General features: G+C 33.8%; 2 protein-coding genes across 3 annotated transcripts; one reads left to right on the top strand and one right to left on the bottom strand.

The window, feature by feature from the left end:
- Positions 1 to 4,740: 4,740 nt before the first annotated feature.
- Positions 4,741 to 6,888, top strand: LOC127120401 (PI-PLC X domain-containing protein At5g67130). The gene is made up of 8 exons (XM_051050819.1): positions 4,741 to 4,851; positions 4,957 to 5,070; positions 5,190 to 5,327; positions 5,455 to 5,553; positions 5,637 to 5,940; positions 6,042 to 6,265; positions 6,353 to 6,439; positions 6,513 to 6,888. Exons 1-8 carry the CDS (start codon positions 4,741 to 4,743, stop codon positions 6,705 to 6,707), a joined length of 1,272 nt encoding a protein of 423 aa, XP_050906776.1. The 3' UTR covers positions 6,708 to 6,888.
- Positions 6,826 to 10,078, bottom strand: LOC127120398 (probable serine/threonine-protein kinase At1g01540). Of its 2 annotated transcripts, none has more exons than XM_051050813.1 (7): positions 9,242 to 10,078; positions 9,050 to 9,154; positions 8,818 to 8,940; positions 8,531 to 8,701; positions 8,317 to 8,446; positions 8,005 to 8,214; positions 6,826 to 6,971 (listed from the first exon to the last, which is right to left on the bottom strand). In XM_051050813.1, exons 1-7 carry the CDS (start codon positions 9,892 to 9,894, stop codon positions 6,960 to 6,962), a joined length of 1,404 nt encoding a protein of 467 aa, XP_050906770.1. In that variant the 5' UTR covers positions 9,895 to 10,078; the 3' UTR covers positions 6,826 to 6,959. The 2 variants fall into 2 exon arrangements, with proteins under 2 accessions (XP_050906770.1, XP_050906769.1); XM_051050812.1 differs by lacking the exon at positions 6,826 to 6,971 and adding an exon at positions 7,396 to 7,881 and having other exon boundaries at positions 9,242 to 10,076.
- Positions 10,079 to 18,880: the final 8,802 nt, after the last annotated feature.

Consider the following 18,880-nt stretch of genomic DNA (forward strand, 5'->3'; position numbering starts at 1 on the left):
CAGACAAAATATTTTTCAGACTACAAAGAAGCTTAATGTGAGCAATGGGGTTTGATATAAATGATCTTTATCTGAAATTACAACTTCTTTTGCTCCATTTGATGTGATGAAACACAAAAACGGAGATTTGGAGTGAAAATGTTGATTGAGAATGAAAGCGTGTTTGGAAAGGGTTTTGAGTGGAAAACAAGTATGGGTTGTGATCATGTAGGTTGTTGTTTTATCAATTTATTCCGGAGATGCATCTCCAGAAATATCTAACATGCAAAGATGACGGAAATTTCAAAATCCCGCCACAAACCTCTGTAGATGCCGGAATATCCATTTGACGGCTCAAATATCAATATATCTGTTGAAAATACCCGGAGATGCATCTACAGAATAACTTTTTATTTTAATATGGAGTGTCACTCATTTGGTGCGTCATAAAAGTGGTGCATGGTGCGCTCGGAGATGTATCTCCGAAATTTAAGGGACATTTTTTTATTTTTCATAAGGCGTTTTTCCATCCTATATGGTGGGATAAGAAATTCTCGATGCAAATTGCTATTGGATTCATTCATGTAATCACTTCGATGATAAGGACACCGAAACTATATACATTACTTTGTTTTTTTTTTGTTTGTTTTTGCTTTGTTTTTTTACTCTTTTGCCATCTTGGAAATAAAGTTCATTTGAATTTCTCAAGTTTGAAGATTATAAAATATTTTTCTTGCTTATTTCATTGAAAACTCATGTATATTAAAGTCGTTATAATCTCTTAATTAATAAAATTGATTTTTTTAAAATAAATACAAATGAATATATTAAATAAAAAAAGATATTTGCTAAATATGAAAGGTGTTTATGTATTTTAATACACTCTTGTATTCAAAATTTGAGGTTGTCGGATGTTGAGACTAAATCGAAATCATCAGAGTTGTTGTGGAAGGTTTTTAGTAAAGATGTCGACTATTTGGTATCATGAGGAGACATGTATCACATGAACTTGGCCACGAATAACTTTCTCACGCACAAAGTGAATATCCATCTCAATGTGCTTAGTGCGCTGATGTTAAATTAGATTTCCTGAGACACATATGACACTTACATTATGATAATGGACTAATGTGACCTTAAAGACAGAGCATGTAGTTCCAAAATAATATTCCTAAATCAACATGACTCAAATATTACATTAGCGACTCCACGATATTCAGCTTTAACATGGAACAAGATAACGTAGGTTATCGTTTAGCAGACTGGGAGATGAGGTTGTCCCTAAGATATAAACAATACCTAGATGTTGACCTTCTGGTGTGTGGACATCCACCATAGTCAACATTAGTATATGTGATGAGTTTATCTATTGAGGAAGGATATGGATGTATACTGAAATCCAGAGCACCCTGATTATACCGAATAATGCACTTCAAGGCAGACATATGTTGTGTTTTCGGATCATGCATAAAAACACACTTGTTGCACAATATAAGTGATACCGGGTATAGTAAAAGTCAAGTATTGAAGTGCTCCAACAAGACTATGACACTCAATGGAATCATGATATGGATTTACAAAAGATCTAGCTAGTTTAGCTTTTATTTCCACTGGTGTAGTATATGGTTTTCAAGAAGACATACTCGTGCGCTCAATAATTTCCTAAAAAAAAACAATTGTGACATAAAAAGATCTCATGTGTGTCTGGTAACAGATATACCGAGAAAGTAACCAAGATGGCCTAAATCCTTCATAGAAAATTAGCTGAGTTTAGTCATGATGAATTAGCAAAAAAAAAGTTGAGGAGGCAACTAGAATGATGTCCTCCACATAGAGAAATATATATCGAAGATGTTGTGAGAGAAACCCAAGATAGAAACATAGTCAAAAAACACCTACTACCAACCACATGGTGTTTGTTTAAGTTCATATAGTGACTTCCTAGGCAAGCATACATAATCAGAATGTTGAAGATTGCATAAATGAATGATGCATGTAGACAATTTTATCTATATTACCATGCAAAAATGCACTATCGACATTTAATTGATGAAGGCACCATGATTTTGATCAAGCAACACTGAATATCGTCTAAATATTGGCTAGTTTAACTACATGACTGAAAGTATCACCATAATGATACCATTTTGTTGACTGACACCATCATCTACAAGTTGAGCTTTATATCTCTCAAAAGACCTATTGGATTTATTTTTATGTCTAAAAATCCTCAAACTTTGAATAATATTAGCATTGGGCAGACGGGGCACTAAGTCCCACGTCTAAATTTCAGTGAGAGTATCATATTTATCTTTCATGGCCATAAATTAAAAAGTTTGTGAGGCTTAAAATTTCATGTTGTGCTTGGATGGTCATTTAAGGTGAGAGAGGTGGTTGATGCAATGAAATGATTGGGTCATCTGTTTGTGATGAGGCCAACTGTGAGGATGAGATAAGATTTTGTGTATGTGATGGAATTTATCGGGAGGTAGGGGTTGTATTAGTAAGATTTAAGGATGAGGTAATTATGGTCGATGGGGTAGCATTTTGAGTAGGGGTTTGGTTTGTTGTTGTGGTGTTCTGATGAGAATAGATTGGATCAAAGTTAAGAAAGAGTGTGTTACTTATATCTAAACATTCATAATTAGAGGTTGAATGAGCATTTAAGATAGAAAACGAAAATGCATTTTTATCAAAGGTGACATGCCTAGATATAATTATTTTATGACTCGACAACTCATAACTTTATAACCTCTATGATTTGAAGGATAACTCAAAAATACACATGGTGTTGAACGAGATTATAATTTAGTTTTAGAGGTAGATCGAATGAGAGGGTAACAAAGACAACCAAATAATTTAAAGTGAGAGTATGACATGTCTTTTTAGTAGAAAACTTTTAGTGGGAGTTTGTAGGGCAAACTTTTTGTTGGGGAGGATGTTGAGGAGGTAAGTGGACATTTATAGTGTATGATGTTAAAAATGAGATGGGACAGAGATATGATCTAGAAGGGTGCAAATGATATTATTAATGATATAATTTTTTCTTTATGCTTTTTCATTTTGAGGAGAGATATGAGGATAAGAAAATCAAAATGTCATTCTATTTAGTTTGCAAATTTTATGAAAATTGTGCATTGTCATACTCTTTTTCAATATCATATTGAAAATATTTGATTTCACTTTTAAATTATGTTTTAATATGAGCGTGAAGCTGAAGAAAATGGAATACACTTGATATTTATTTGTCATTGGCAAAGTCCATAAAAATTTTGTGAAATCAATAACTATTAAATCATAATAACGATTTCCATCTAAATATAGAATAAGTGACGTCCAAATATCACTATGGGCAATATCAAAAGACAACTAAATATAAGAAAACAATTCATAAAATGGTAATTTTATTTGTTCTCCAAGAAGACAAGACTGACAAAAAAAATTCTTTTGAAACTTATTACAATAACCAAATAGTGTGGAATTCGTCTAATGAATGGTGGGTGATGTGCAATGTCGATGTGAGCTTCAATAATCAGAAAGAGACTATTAATAAGGGTTGGTGGGTTAGAGATTGTCTTGGTAGATTCATCTTTGGAGACATATTATGGGACGTTGGTCTTTTATCGACTATAGAAGTTGAAGTCATAGCTATAAAAGAAGCCGTTTAAACAGTCATCCAGTTGCAACTGGATTACGTGATCTTTGAAAATGACTCTCAAACAGTGGTTCAAGCTATTCATATCAACTATGGGGATAGCTCGAAACTTAATATTATCGTCTTGTCTCTTAAGAGTCTTTTATAATATATTCTCAATTTTGAGGTAAAGTTTTTCAAACGTCAAGCAAATTCAGTTGCCAATTTTTTAATTAAATCGCTCAATTCTTAAACTAGACATAGTTTGTTTAATTTAATTCTTCCATATATTGAACGACAGTTGCTAATTGAAATATATTAAGTTTGTTTGGATAAAAAAAATGACACGCACGAAAAGAAAATTATTAATATAAAAAAAAAATGTAACAAATGCATTGATATATATGATGATTAAACTTAGAAGAGAAATATCATTATCCTTTTTTTTAGTATGAGAGAGTTATTTCATGAACGCTATTAATTGTTGATGTTAATTTTGAGGAATGAAATTTTTGTTTTGTAATACTTAAGAAAAAAACATTTGGTAAAAGAATGAGAAATATAGGTAGATAAATTAGAGGCAGGTAGATTATTGAACAAATAATAAAACCATTCATCAATTAAGAAAAGATTAAGGGACAACGACGTTACACAATAATTCCTCTCTTTATTATTCACATTCATAATTCCTATTTTAAATAAAAATTATTTATAAGTGTCCTTATAAATATTTTTTATTTTTTGTCGGGTGATGTCTATAAAGGGGAGAGAAGTTGTTTTGTGATGTCAATATAACATATGTGTTTGTCTTTTTTTAGTTAATGAATGGTTTTATTATTTGTTCTCTAATCTATCTACCTAAAAGTTTCTCATTCCTTCACTAAATATTTTTCTTTTAATGGTATACAAACTTTTTACTTTCATAAAACAAAAACCTCATTCTTCAAAATTAACATCAAGAGAAAATAGAGAGCGCAAGACGCGACTCTCTCATATAAAAAAAATAGAATGAAGGTAAGAGCATAATGTTATTCCTCTTCTAATTCTATTAATCATATACTATTGCATTTATTAAATTATCTTTATACATTAATCATTATCTTTGTGTGTCTGTTTAAATTCATACAATGTTTTGTTTTCTGCAGAGGTTACATGGCGACATTCGCATCCATAATTTACAAACTCATATTTTTGTGTTAATCGCTATGTGTCTCTTCACCTATTCATCCAGCTCCAAGGTAATTTTAAATTATGAATTTAATTATTTATTTTTATTTCTAATATTTGCATGCAATCTTGTTTTTTATTGTCTTTGGTTTTTCTGACCAAGTACGAGGTAACAGATCGGAGAAACTTGTGGAACATGTGATGCTGGTCTTACATGTCAAACATGTCCTGCAAATGGAAATACAAGACCCAGATGTAGCAGAATACAAACTTTAAACCCAATTACCAAAGTTAGTTTTTTTTCATAAAATTATAATTGAAATTTTTTATAAACTTTTTGTTTTGTTCTATTTCAATATTTTCTTGTGAAATTTTTTGGATTATTTATTTTTATAATAATATTATGAAGGTGAAAGGTTTACCGTTTAATCGATATTCATGGTTAACGACGCATAATTCGTTTGCTTTAGCGGGGGCAAGATCGTCCACGGGGTCCTTTATCATTGCGCCTATGAACCAAGACGACAAAATCGGTGATCAACTTAAAGTAAGATTTGATTCTTCTTTTCATATTTCTTTTTTGTTATAATAGATTATAGTATAGTAACATATGAATGTGCATTGGTTAAATCTTTGTGTTTTTTTTCACTTACCTGTATATTTTGTATTTACAGAATGGTGTACGAGGATTCATGTTAGATATGTATGATTTTCAAAACAATGTATGGTTGTGTCATTCTACTCGAAACAAATGTTTCAACTTCACTTCCTTTGTAAGTGTGTGACTCTACTATAAGGAATGCTTTGTTAATCACTAATGACATAACATAAACTAAGGTCAATCTATGATCTGCAGATACCTGCAGTAGACGCGCTTAATGAAATTCGCGCGTTTTTAGACTCAAATCCTTCTGAAATAGTCACGATTTTCATTGAGGATTATGTCGCAGCTCCTTCGGGCATAACTAAGGTCTTCCAAGGTTCGGGAATTAACAAGTACATGTTCCCACTTGCTCTGATGCCCACGAAGGGTGAAGATTGGCCTACTGTCGATGACATGATTCAGAAGAATCATCGCTTCATCGCTTTCACCTCGAAAAAATCTAAGGAAGAATCTGAAGGCATTCCTTTCCTGTGGAAATACGTCGTAGAAAACCAATGTGAGTAATTGCATTGCACGAATGTGTGACCGTGTGAATAAGTTAATTATCTTTTATTAGTAGTGTAATATGAATTGTGTGTGTGTGTGTGAAAATTTTAGATGGAAGTGAAGGTATGCAAGAGGGTATTTGTTCGAGTCGACCAGAATCGCCACCACTTGATCTAAAGTCTAGGTCACTGGTTCTGGTTAATTTTTTTCATTCTACACCGAATCGTTCTCAATCATGTGCCGATAATTCGGCTCCATTGCTTAACATGATCAGGACTTGCCATAAAGCAGCCGGCAACCGATGGCCAAATTTCATCGCCGTTGATTATTATCTGGTAATTATATATTTGTTTAAATTTTAAATCATTAATCATAAAAGGCGAGTTTATAATAACTCATTAATGATGATAATGGTGTTATAGAGAAATGATGGAGGAGGAGCAGCAGAAGCTGTTGATGAAGCAAATGGTCATCTCACTTGTGGATGCGACAACATTAACTATTGCAAGGTTTGGTTAAACTATATCATATGTTGCATATTAGTTGGAAACTTTACCTTAATGTGTATTAATATATGTTTAGGTAAATGGTACATTTGGTGAATGTGATGTTCCTCAAATTTCTCCACCTCCGCCTGCTGCAGAAGCTGCACCAGATGGAAACCAACAGTCCCCTAAGAATAATCAGACAAGCAGTGCATATATTGGTAGAACAGCAACAATGATACAACCAGTCATGTTAGTTTTGGTTGCCACAACTTTCTTGGCATTGTTATAAAATGTCACTGGTTTCGGTGTATTGTAAGCATTGAGTCATTTGATTCTTTGTAATAGTATAAAATCATATTCTTTTAAAAACATTTTTAAAATATCAAAGAGATATCAAAATATAGACGTAATCCTCCAAAACCCAACTCGGAAACAGACTTTGGTGAACTTCCAAATTTGAGCTGGTGCAAGTCATGCCAAAACCTGTTTTCAGGTGATGGAAGTGAGATCTGGTGAACTTCCAAATTTGAGCTGGTGCAAGTCATGCCAAAACCTGTTTTCAGGTGATGGAAGTGAGATCTAGTGAATATATGAATCAATTGTGGGGCTTCTTTTTCTCATGAGACAAAATATAGTGGTCGCGCATGAGATGCCTTATAAAGATGAATTGAGTTATGAAACTTTCATTACACAGCTGTCAGGGTTTCTCTGAATAACAACGTAAATTCTCCCCCACTTATTTACACATGGGGGACTATTGGACCACTGCATTGATGTGAAGATAGTCTGTCATATAATGCCAACTATGTAACATGAATGTGTTGTTGTGTGTCTTACTTGTATGCATCATAGGAGTAACTTTCAACCAAGAAAAAGCCGCACGGTGTAAGTGCGTGTGCGTGTGTTTAGGGTAGGGTGGATTACAGTGATTCTGACAACTGACAAATTCACTGTAATACTAAAAACATGCATAAGACTTGAAGGAAAATCAAAATAGTTTTATTGGATGAATTGAACCGTGTGACTATAATTTACACGACCGGCCTATAGCTAAAATACAATCATCCCCTTAAAAAATGACATGGGAGATAGAAAGTGAAGAAATCTCGATGCAAGGTTATGGCAGTGGCAGTGTCCGCTGAGGTATAGAACGTGCCAACAATCTAAAGCAAAAGGCACATTAAGGCCCCCCATGAATGAAAATCCTGTTTGCGTTTTGCAATGACAGGTTGTAAAGGGAGGATAGGATGAGTAGTTGCAGCACAGGTTTTTCTCGTTGTCATTGAAGAGACAGATATGCAAATTTATTGCTTCTGTATTTCATGATTTGAACTTGTCTCGCTTATAGATTTCTCGTTTTCATGTACACCGTCGTCAACAGATACAGAAGCCTCCTCTTTCAATCTATTGTCTATTCTGGCAATAGGTGACTGTCCTGCTGCCTCTCTTCTAGCACGGCGATCCTATATCATTATAGTTGTTGAAATATTTCGGATTGATGTCGCAGTTAATAAAAGTAACAAACCACATGCTATGCTTTCTTATTCATTAGATAATACCATAATTGAAGCATAAATTATAGTTACCTCTTTGTAAGGGGAATCTTCAGCTTCAAGCATGTGTATTACATGTCCCATTTTAGGCCGCTTTTGTGCATTAGGGTCGGTGCATCGTAAGGCTACAAGAAGAACTCGCTTTAGTGCTCTCGAAGTTGGTTTCTCAGGAAGCTTTGGATCCAACACTCCCTCGGGATTTCTGTTACCAACCATCTTCTTCAGCCACTCAACTAAATTCACCTGAAATTTTCTAGTTGTCAGATTCGAGAATTAAGCGTAATAAACCGTCAATAACATGAAGGTTGGTTGACAAATCACAATCGTAAAAGAAATAAACCGAACCTCTTCTGCAGGACGACTATATTCAACTGGATTCCTGCCTGTAATCACTTCCATAATAAGAATCCCAAAACTATATACATCACTTCGTTCATTCAACATTCCAGTACTTGCATACTCAGGAGCTACGTATCTGCGAAAATAAAAATCCATAATTTATATATAGTCCTTCTAGCATAGAATAGAACAAAATCTAGCCTGAGAAAAATGTACAAACCCAAATGTTCCCATGACACGGGTCGTAATATAGCTGCTATCAGGGCTAAGAAGCTTGGCAAGACCGAAGTCAGAAACCTTTGAATTCCACTGCTTACTAAGCAAAATGTTGCTCGATTTAATATCCCTATGAACAACTTTCGGTTCTAGCCCCTCATGAAGATAAGTCAACCTGTCAAAAAACAATATCAAAAAAACCATTTCTCACCATTAAATTTCAAAATTGAAGAACACAATAGACAACAAAAAAAATTCAAACAATGTCGTTTTTGTTGCTTAGTATCTCACCCTTTCGCCGTTCCAAGAATAATATTCATTCGAATTTCCCATGTTAGAGGACTACTCGGCCCAACATCCCCATGTAACCATTGCTCCAAGTTACCATTATCAACAAACTCATACACTAGCATTCTATAACGAGGATAAAAAAACACGCTCATCAGTAACTATCATAACAACCAGAAAAAAAAATCAAAAACATGTAAATCAAATCAAACAAAAGAACACTAGTATATACTACCTATGAGCACCTTCAGCACAATAACCAAGCAACCTCACTAAATTCTTATGGCGAACCCGTCCTATAGCTTCGACTTCCACCTTGAACTCTCTCTCAGCTTGTCCCCTAATAAAATCACAAACAAAGCATAGTTAAGTTGAATATAAACAAAATGATGATTTAAAAAGAGAGATAGTATGAAAGAAAAAGAACCTGTTATTAAGCAAATTTTTAACAGCAATTTGAGTGTTATCTTTCAAAATACCATGATAAACAATTCCATAACCACCTTCCCCAATAACATTATCGGGAGCAAAAGCATTGGTAGCATCTTCTAATTCTCTAAGAGTATACCAATGACCCCAACCGAGATGAGAAACTTGAGGTATCGCGGTAGGAGTTTGATCCAACGGTCGAGATTCTCCACTGTTTTCATGAGAATTATTACTAGCTCGAGAAGAAGTACGTTGTTCAGGGTAAGAGATTCTATGGTTTTTCCCTATCTCAAGCTGGATTCTCTTGTAACTCAAGGGAGTTTCTTCTTCGAGGTGGTTTTGTTGTTGATGTTCGGTGGATGAGAGTGGGTCGGGTTCAGGAAACGGGTCGGGCTGTGGATTGTTGGACGGAAGAACGTCGAGTTTGATTTCTTTGATCTCTTTGGAGATGTTTGGGATAGAAGTTTTTAACGTGTTGGAGTTTTTGTTGTTGTTGCGTTTGTAAGCGAGCCAGACGGAGATGAGGAAGAGGAGGAGGACGATGGCGACGCCGACAGAGACGCCGAGGACGACCCAAAGACGGAGGCCGAAGATGGAGGTTTGGTCGGAGAGTTGGTCGGTCATGGTGTCGGTGGTGGGAGGGTTGAGCATTGGTGTTGGAGAGTAGAGAGAGAGAGAGATGAATGGATGAGAGATGAGAGAAGAAGAAGAAGGAGAAGAAGGGGATGGCAGCTGGCATGGTGGGGCCGTAATGAATTGCAGTGTGTTTTGCTGTCTGTTTGGAAGGGAGTGAGTGGGAAATACTGTTGGTGTGGTTTGAGTTTCACTAGTTTAGTCAAACAAAAAAGAGATGGTAATGTAAGTGACTGCATCTTTATACTTAAATTCCGTTTTGGAAAAGTAAAGTAAAGCTGCTTTAGTATACTGACAAAATTATGCTCTCCCTCCATTTTATTTTTATTTATTTTTATAAATCAATTTTTTTAAAAATATTTTTATTAAAATATAGATTTTTTTAAGATACCAATATAGTATTAACAATATCAAAGAATCTCTTAAATAACTGCGGCTTGTGATGGGATTTTTTAGAGATTATTAGTGATTTTATAGATGTTTTCTCTCATTTGTTAGGTGTCTTGAACTTTTTTATTTTTGAATTCTCAAAAGCTATGTTCATTGAGTTCATCGATGAAAAAGATTGGAAGCATATTTTGTTAGAATTTAGTTAGAACTGAACTCTATTGTTGTTGCTAAGATTTCAACCCTTCATTTTAAGTGTTTTGTCAAATTCGTACGAGATTTGTCTTAACATAACAACTCATATGTATTTTGTTATCTCACATATTTATAGAGAAGTGAACACTTGTACTGTCTCCTTTGTTAATCTAAGACTTAATATTTTTTATTCTATCTACTTTGCCTCTGTTTTTTAAGAACAGATTTTGTAAAGAATATGTTAGATTTGTCCTTCTTTAAGTTTTCTTCAAGTTTACTTGTCGTTGAGATGGTTTTGGTTTTTATCTTGCTCTCATTTTTGTTCCCCTTTTTTCTTTTATTGAATTTTTCTACCTGACTAAAAAAAATAAGTTATTTTAATTAATAAATAATTGACTTTTGACTGACATACATATGGGGATTTAAGTTTTGTTGTGTTCTAGGTAAGAATATTTTTATTAGGTACTCCCTTCGTCTTATAATAGATATTATTTTTTCTATTTTTATTTGTTTTGAATTACTTATCTCTTTAAAATATTAATGTGATATTTATTATTTCTTTTCATTAACTTACTTTTATTTATTACTATCTTCGTTTTTTATTATAATGGAAAAATATTGTGTACCACAATATAAGTCGCTTTATAATATCAATGAATCATTAATGTTATTTTTTATATTATATCCTTAGATATTTATTATTCTCTATTTTCAATTATGTCAATTTATCTTTCAAATACTATTAATGAAGGATAATTTTGTAAAAATCTTAATAATTTTTCTTTTTTATACCACAATTATTATATTTCTTAATACGTGTAAAATGTCAAAAACGACTTATAATAAAAAAAACAGATGAAATATATTTTAATTCATATAACCACTTCACTGTTTATTATTAAAAGGAATAAACACAATTAATCATTATCTTAAAGAATGTAAAAAAAAAATCAAAGAAGTGAGACGAAAGGAATAATAGGTTAATACTACTTTTATAAGTGATCTTTGAATTTTAATGATGTTTTCATTTTATATTTTTAGATATTTATTTCTCCTTTTTTTATTCTTTAAGTTTATATATCATTAATTAATATAAAAGATAATTTTGAAAAATAACTCTTACTTTTCTTTTTGTCATAAAAAAATTAACTAATTTTCTAGTATGTTTGAAAAACTCAAAATAATCTATAATAAAAAAATAGAGTGAGTGGTATTAATTTGTCTTTGAATATGATTTTATGTTTTAATCACGTTTAACTAGTGAAGTTTAGTGGAGTTGGTTTTTGTAAAAGTGTAGGTGAGTGTTGTAAACTAAAAAGTGATGAGTTCAATGGAGACTTTTAGAATGAAGCTATATACAATTAATTTAAGAGGGTTTGATCGCATTATCTATATACAATTAATTTGTACTAGTAGCATTATTTTAACGAATGCCAATCATTTATTGTTTAGTATGAATTAGACATATTACTATAGAGATTTTTTTGATTTTTTTTTAAATATTATTTTTTAAATTTTAAATACTAAAATAACTTATTTTTCAAATTAATTATCGAAATAATCACCTTTTATCACTGATGCGCCAATTGAATTGGCGCATCTAACTAGCATTCAAAGGAGGCGCACAAGTCACTGGCGCATGCATGCATTGCAAATGAGCTTAGGCGATAATGGTCTAGGCGCATGCATGCCTTATGCATACATTACATCAGTGTATGCGCTAATGCATGTGGCGTATGCACTTTCCATTTTTTTTTTATATTTTATATTTATGATTAATTAAATTAAATACTTAAATTAAAAATTATATTATATTATAAAGTAAAAATACATAAAATGACCAAGAATACATAAAACTGACAAGAAAGTCAATGACCTGTCTGATTGAAACGCTCTCATGTTCCACATCTAGGTGTGTTAGCCTGTCTTCGAGGTCTCTCACGATTTCTTTAAGGTGTTTGGGGTATTTGAGTGCTGACATGATGCAATGGTGGCTAGTGTGAATGTCTGGTGGAAGGTCCAACGGTATTTGATAGATTTGTCATCATTTGTCCCTAATAGTTGAGGGGGTTGTCGCCAACGGCGCTTCCGCAATTGAGTTTCGTGCACATGTTGTCGTAGTTGGATCGCTGTGGTTGGTGGATTGTGGACGGTATGTTGCCCGAATTTGAACATTGAATCATTTTGAAAATGAAGCAATGGTTCATGTGGCATACTAAAGTCAAACAATGGTTGGGTGTTGTGGCGATGAGATATTTGGGTGTTCATTGGTGGGGGGGCTACGATGGCATGACGCTGAATCGTATGAATCATATGGGGTATAGACTGTTGTGGTGCCTGCGTATGGTTGTTGGTGGTTAGGGTTTGATTCCTGTTTTGAGTTTGGATGTGTGGCATGAATTGGTTGCGAGGTTGGGTATTTGGTGGTTTGGTGTATATGGTAGGGTGATGGTGTGAGGTTGGTCGTTGCGTTTGGGTGGGTTGACATTGTTCTTGGGAGGGGATTTGTTGTTGGGCGTTTGATGACGAAGCTCGTTGGCATGGATCAATCAAATATCTTAGCTCAAACACAAATTATGGCATTGTAGCCGATCTAAACCATGCCATATAATGTTAAGTTGGTCTAGCACCATGTATGACTGGTTCGTTTAAGATGTGTTACTGTCGATTCCTCCAATGATGACACATCTCTTTTGTGAAGTCTCTCCAGTCAGAATAATCTCATTGGCCATCGACTATTTGTTAATGTCAATCTCCACAACACGTCGGAGGTTCTGGAATTTATTGTTGCATGCCGAATTGCAGTTTTACATGGTCACTTAGGTGCATCTCGACAGTAGTGAACCGGATAATTGGTGTTTTTGTTGTCCAAACTTCAGATAAATTGTACAAGAATATGACATGATTAGATGATATGTAATTGGATAAATTTTTTAACATAAAATATAGAGTTGTGTAGTAGTATAACATCGTTTGGTCCAATATGGTCTAAAAGATTGTGATAGACTACTACAGCGTGTTTCAGACACCTGTTGTAGTTCATCCCTTTAACTGACCACCTAGATTGAAAAGATTAGAAAAATATTATTTACAGTTAGTTGTAGTATAAAGTCTAATAAATTAGATGGTAAAAATTTAAACTTACTTTGTTGCAAAGGGGAATACGAATGACTTCTCGTTGACCGGGACGAGTGACGGTAGTCTTGACCAACCTCATGCTTATAGCAAATAGGCGCAAGAATAAAGCATACAAGTATTTTTTTTTTGGCATTTTTATACAACGAATTATATAGATGGGACAAAACAATTGAATCTCAACTATATGTGCTTACCTTATTTATGTTTCGTAACAACGACAAATACATAATATTTACCGTATTACCAGTACTTTCAGGAAATAAAAAATTACCAAATAGAATCATAATATAACACTGAGCTTTAATTACCTTTTCATACTCGGTAGATTCTTCGTTTAATGTTATACTTGCATAATATTGTTTAAGATATTTTAAATTAATACCTTGACCCCTAGCTTGACCAGAAGTCTCTCCCGTAGTTGTGTCTTCACACAAAGTGGCACCCAATAATTCATAGCATATAGAGTTATATTGGTTAACTCTAGCATTTACGTCCTTGCCATCGATACGTAGACCTAACAACATGTAGGCATCCTCAAGTGTGACAATACACTCACTGAAAAGAAAGGTGAAATGTGTAGGTCTCGGGTCTCCATCTCTCTAATAAAGCAAGAATAAATTTGTAGTCAACCGAGTATGAGACTATGTTGAGTAGATTACCAAAACCGCAATAAGAATAAGAATAAGTAATAACATACAAACGTCGCAATATTATCGATTGTCCCTCGATGTTCATCACCCATAGTCAATAAAGAGATAATGTTGCAGAGAGATTGACTGTTATAGAGAGATTGAGTGTTGCAGTGAGGTTGAGTGTTGCAAAGGTTGAGTATTACAGGTATTGAGTGTTACAAATATTGAGTGTTACAAATATTGAGTGTTGTGAGTTGTTTCAATATTTATATATGAGATAGGTTGGCAAGTTACAGCATGCGATGTATAAGTGTAGGCGCCATTGGGAATGGCGCATGCCTTTTACTTTTGCATGCATGGTAGTAGGCGCCAAAGGTATGGGCACATGCCTTATGTTTAAGCATGCATGGGAGTAGGTGCCAATGAAGAGGGCGCAGGGGTTACTTTATGCGCCATTGATAAGGGCATTTGCCTTGTCTTGTTATGGCATAAGCATTTTTGCAGAGAATTATACATGCGTATACCTCTGCTTACTAGGGCAGAAGAATCCTGCAAGCGTCATTGGTAAGGGTGATTGCCTTGTCTTATCTCTGCATGGAATCTTGTAGATTCTTTACATGATCAGTACATTTGCCTTGTCTTCTGCTTCCTACACCATCTACCCTATTTAACTGCATGTTAATATGTGATCAATGCACTCACCATAAAACACTAAACTTACATTTTAAAAGAATGTCTTCATCACCACATTACATGATCAGTGCTCATCCCGATGGTGAAATATTTGAGCATCACATATTCGGTTTTTCTTTTTGCAACATATAATTAACTCAGCTTACAATAAATCGACGATCAAATTTTTCACATTTGAAACAAAGAATAGAAAAGAAATTGCAGTGTAGTCAAGTGGGACAAATCTTCTATAAAAATCTGGTGTTCTTTGCAGACAACCAAGTAAAGTTTTATTAGTTGAAGATTCGAGATAATGATGATGTTCAACATATGTTTCTCATTCATGAACAATCTGGGTACAATGATATAGAGTTATATATATTAACACAACAACATCAAGTATCTCAGTTCGTTGATCTGGCACAAGTGTTTTGTGAAACTGATGACGACGAACAAGATGAAGTCAATGTTGTTGACGAGGAAAAAGAAGAGTTATTGGTTGACACAATGTTGAATGATAAAGAAGAAGAAGAGTCATTACCAACTAGTCATGTATATTATCCACCTCAACACATGACAAGCTTAAATTTGAGTGCAGATGAACCTTCGTCGGATATATTTTACAATCCTTATGTGCAAATTCAAGGATCATTGAAAGAAGGAGACACATTTCGCATAAAAGAAGACTGTGTCAGAGCCATTAAAAAGTATCACATGGAAGTATCAGTTGATTATAGGGTTGATCGAACTAATACAACGAGGTATAAGATTTATTATCAAAATGCGCTCTGCTTGTTCCGGTTGTCAGTATCTTATTGGAAGAGGAGTGATTCTCGGGAGATTGGTTATATGGGTCCAGTTCACACATGCTTAATCATGAACCCAATGCAAGACCATCGCAAACTCAGCTCTCAGTTAATATGCGATGAAATTTTGTTTGTCATTAGCGACAATCCTTTGTTAAAGGTGAGTACAATAATCTCGCACATTATAACATAATACAACTATACTTCATCATACAGGAAGGCTTGAATATTTATGACTAAGGCGGTTGAAAAATGTTTGGCAATTGGGATGAGTCTTACAAACAACTTCTAAAATACTTGGTGGCTCTTAAACATTATGCTCTAGGAACTATTGTTAATTTGGAAACGTTTCTGGCGTATACCCCAGACGAGACTTGTGTTATTGGTAATGAAATATTTCATCGACTCTTCTGGGCATATCAATCATGCATCAAAGGTTTTGCTTTTTGTAAACCTATTATACAAATTGATGGTACATGGTTGTACGGGAAATATAAAGGAACGCTACTGATGGCAGTGGCACAAGATAGCAACAACAACATTTTTCCAATCACATTTGCCCTAGTTGAATGGGAGAATGCTGAGGGATGGAGTTTTTTTCTAAAAAATCTCAGATTGCACGTTTCTCCTCAGCCTAACTTATGTTTGATCTCAGACAGACACCCTTCAATAGTGAGTGCCTACAAAAACATTGATAATGGTTGACAGGATCCTCCATCGACGCATGTATACTGCATTAGACATTTCGCTCAAAATTTCATGCGGGAGATCAAAGACAAAATGTTACGAAAGAAGGTTGTTAACGTATGGTATGCATTAACAGAACCTTCTTTCAAACACTACCACGAAGACATCAGATTGTCAAATGCATATGCAGTAAGGTAGATTGACAATATTCCATTGGAGAAGTGGACTAGGGCATACGATAACGGTCAATGTTGGGGCCACATGATAACAAATCTTATGGAATCAATGAACTTTGTCTTCAAAGGCATCTAAAACCTACCTATAACCGTTTTAGTGCAAGCAACCTATTTCAGGCTAGGGGCGTTGTTTGAGATCAGACGTTCCAAATGGAGTTCAGTGATACAATCTTGGCAGTTGTTTAGTGATGCTTCAATGAAATTCACTAGAGAGGAAGCTGCCAAAGCTAACACACATGTGGTCACGGTTTTTGACCGTACTAAAGGTTGGTACAGTGTTGCTGAGTCCATGGATCACAATAAAGGCATGTCGAGGGGACACTATAGAGTGGAACTAGATAGAGGTTGGTGCGACTGTGGAAAGTTCCAAGCCTTTCATATGCCTTGCTCTCATGTCATAGCGGCATGTTCAAAGATTCGATGGGATTCATTCTACTTACTATCTAACGTTTACAAAGTCATACGCATTTCCAATGTTTACATAATTAGCTTTTTAGTGGTAGAAAAAAAGGATTATTAGTCTGCATATCAATGGGGCATTCTCTGGCATAATGAAATAATGCGAAGAAAGAAAAAGGGTATCCCAAATAGCATATGTATTCGAACCAAAATGGATACGACAAACAAAATGGTTAGATTATGTAGTTCATGTCGCCAATACGGTCATAATCGTACTAATTGTCTCAGTGTTGGAACAAGCACAACAAGATAATTTTAATTGTAACTTTTTTGCTTTATATTAAAAACAAGATTTATTTCATATGATAACTTTGTGAGGAAATACCATCACAAACAAATACAACACATAAGCAACACACCAACAACAACGCAACAAACTACAACAAATAAAATACCATTACTAACAAATACAACACATAAACAACATAACTATGCGATTACAACAACATAACTATGCGATTATAGCCATCAAAACAATTTTGAACATAATATACATCATCTTGTGAACGTCTCTGTTAGTCTTAATATTTACTCATACACGAACTTCTCCATTTTGGTTGAACGTGGACTCAAGCCATTGAATTCTTCTGATCATTTCATCCTCTGTGATTTCTCCATCAAACCAACGGTTCAACGTCCTATTAAGACGTTCGAACATTTCTATATTTCAAAGTCGGATATTTATCGAAGGTTGTACAACTGAAAAGATTAAATTGACATTTCTCTTGTGAATATATGAGTATTTAGACATGGTTAAAGAAAAGAAAATTGAAGGAGATTGAAGAAAAATGGAAGGAGAGTAAGAAGTTGTGTGAAAAAACATGGGAGATACGCAGTGTATTTATAGATCAGCACATACATGCATGCGTCATTATCCTAGGCGCCACACACACATGACACATGCATGCGCCAATGCATGTGGCGCCTTCGCATGCATGCGCCAATGACTTGGACGCCTCCTTTGAATGCTAATAACTGACGCATCAATAATGAAATATGGTTATTTCGGTAATCAATTTAAAAAATAGATTATTTTAATATTTAAATTGAAAAATATGGTTATTTTAAATTAAAAAAAATAGATTATTCTCTTAAATTGGAGAAAATTATAATGGATGATAAAAAAAAATAATAATGGTGGTTGGAATAGGTGTGACTTGTGAAAACAAATACAAATTCAGAAAAAACTCATTTGTTGTTTTATCAATCAATTTTCCCCTCTTCTATTCTTCAATTATTTTTCTATAATAGTTGCTTTCTTCTATAATCAATTTTGTCCTCTTCTATTCTTTTCTTTTTCTCTTTGAATTTTTACTTAAATTCAAAATAAAAATTCATATTTCTATCGTCAATAAAAATGAGTAAAAGATTCTTTTATATCAATAAAAAAAAGTAAAATATCTATTGTAAATAAAATAACTCATTAATGGATGAACTCACATTTAAAATTGGAGAAGAAATTTATAAGAAGAAGTGAGAAATTGATAAGAAAGGTTGAATTTAGGGAATTTAGTTAACTTTTAAGTTGCATTCATAAATTTGGGTTTTAACAAGAACAAATATAATTGAAGAGAGGAAAGATAAATTTAGGGGTTTTGTTTAGAGGCTATATAAGAGAATGGAGAAAACACAATGAAGAGGAGAGGATAAAAGATGAATTTGTAAGTGATGATTTGTCTTCTGAAATATTCTTGCATTTAAATTGGCAGCATTGTTATTCCTACACTATTTTCTACATCCAATATTTATACTGTATATACTGTTTACCGTATTTATACGATGAAAGTATATT

Source organism: Lathyrus oleraceus, chromosome 2 (assembly GCF_024323335.1).
Source record: "Lathyrus oleraceus cultivar Zhongwan6 chromosome 2, CAAS_Psat_ZW6_1.0, whole genome shotgun sequence".
NCBI lineage: Eukaryota > Viridiplantae > Streptophyta > Magnoliopsida > Fabales > Fabaceae > Lathyrus > Lathyrus oleraceus.

What these genes read in the sequence shown, in the direction of transcription:
- LOC127120401 (XM_051050819.1), top strand. Translation starts at nt 4,741, where the DNA reads ATGTTTTGTTTTCTGCAGAGGTTACATGGCGACATTCGCATCCATAAT. An exon ending in CCTATTCATCCAGCTCCAAG is followed by an intron (nt 4,852 to 4,956) that starts GTAATTTTAAAT and finishes ACGAGGTAACAG; the next exon opens with ATCGGAGAAACTTGTGGAAC. An exon ending in GTTTCAACTTCACTTCCTTT is followed by an intron (nt 5,554 to 5,636) that starts GTAAGTGTGTGA and finishes TATGATCTGCAG; the next exon opens with ATACCTGCAGTAGACGCGCT.
- LOC127120398 (XM_051050812.1), bottom strand. Translation starts at nt 9,894, where the DNA reads ATGCTCAACCCTCCCACCACCGACACCATGACCGACCAACTCTCCGAC. An exon ending in CGTGTCATGGGAACATTTGG is followed by an intron (nt 8,447 to 8,530) that starts GTTTGTACATTT and finishes TTATTTTCGCAG; the next exon opens with ATACGTAGCTCCTGAGTATG. An exon ending in ATAGTCGTCCTGCAGAAGAG is followed by an intron (nt 8,215 to 8,316) that starts GTTCGGTTTATT and finishes AGAAAATTTCAG; the next exon opens with GTGAATTTAGTTGAGTGGCT.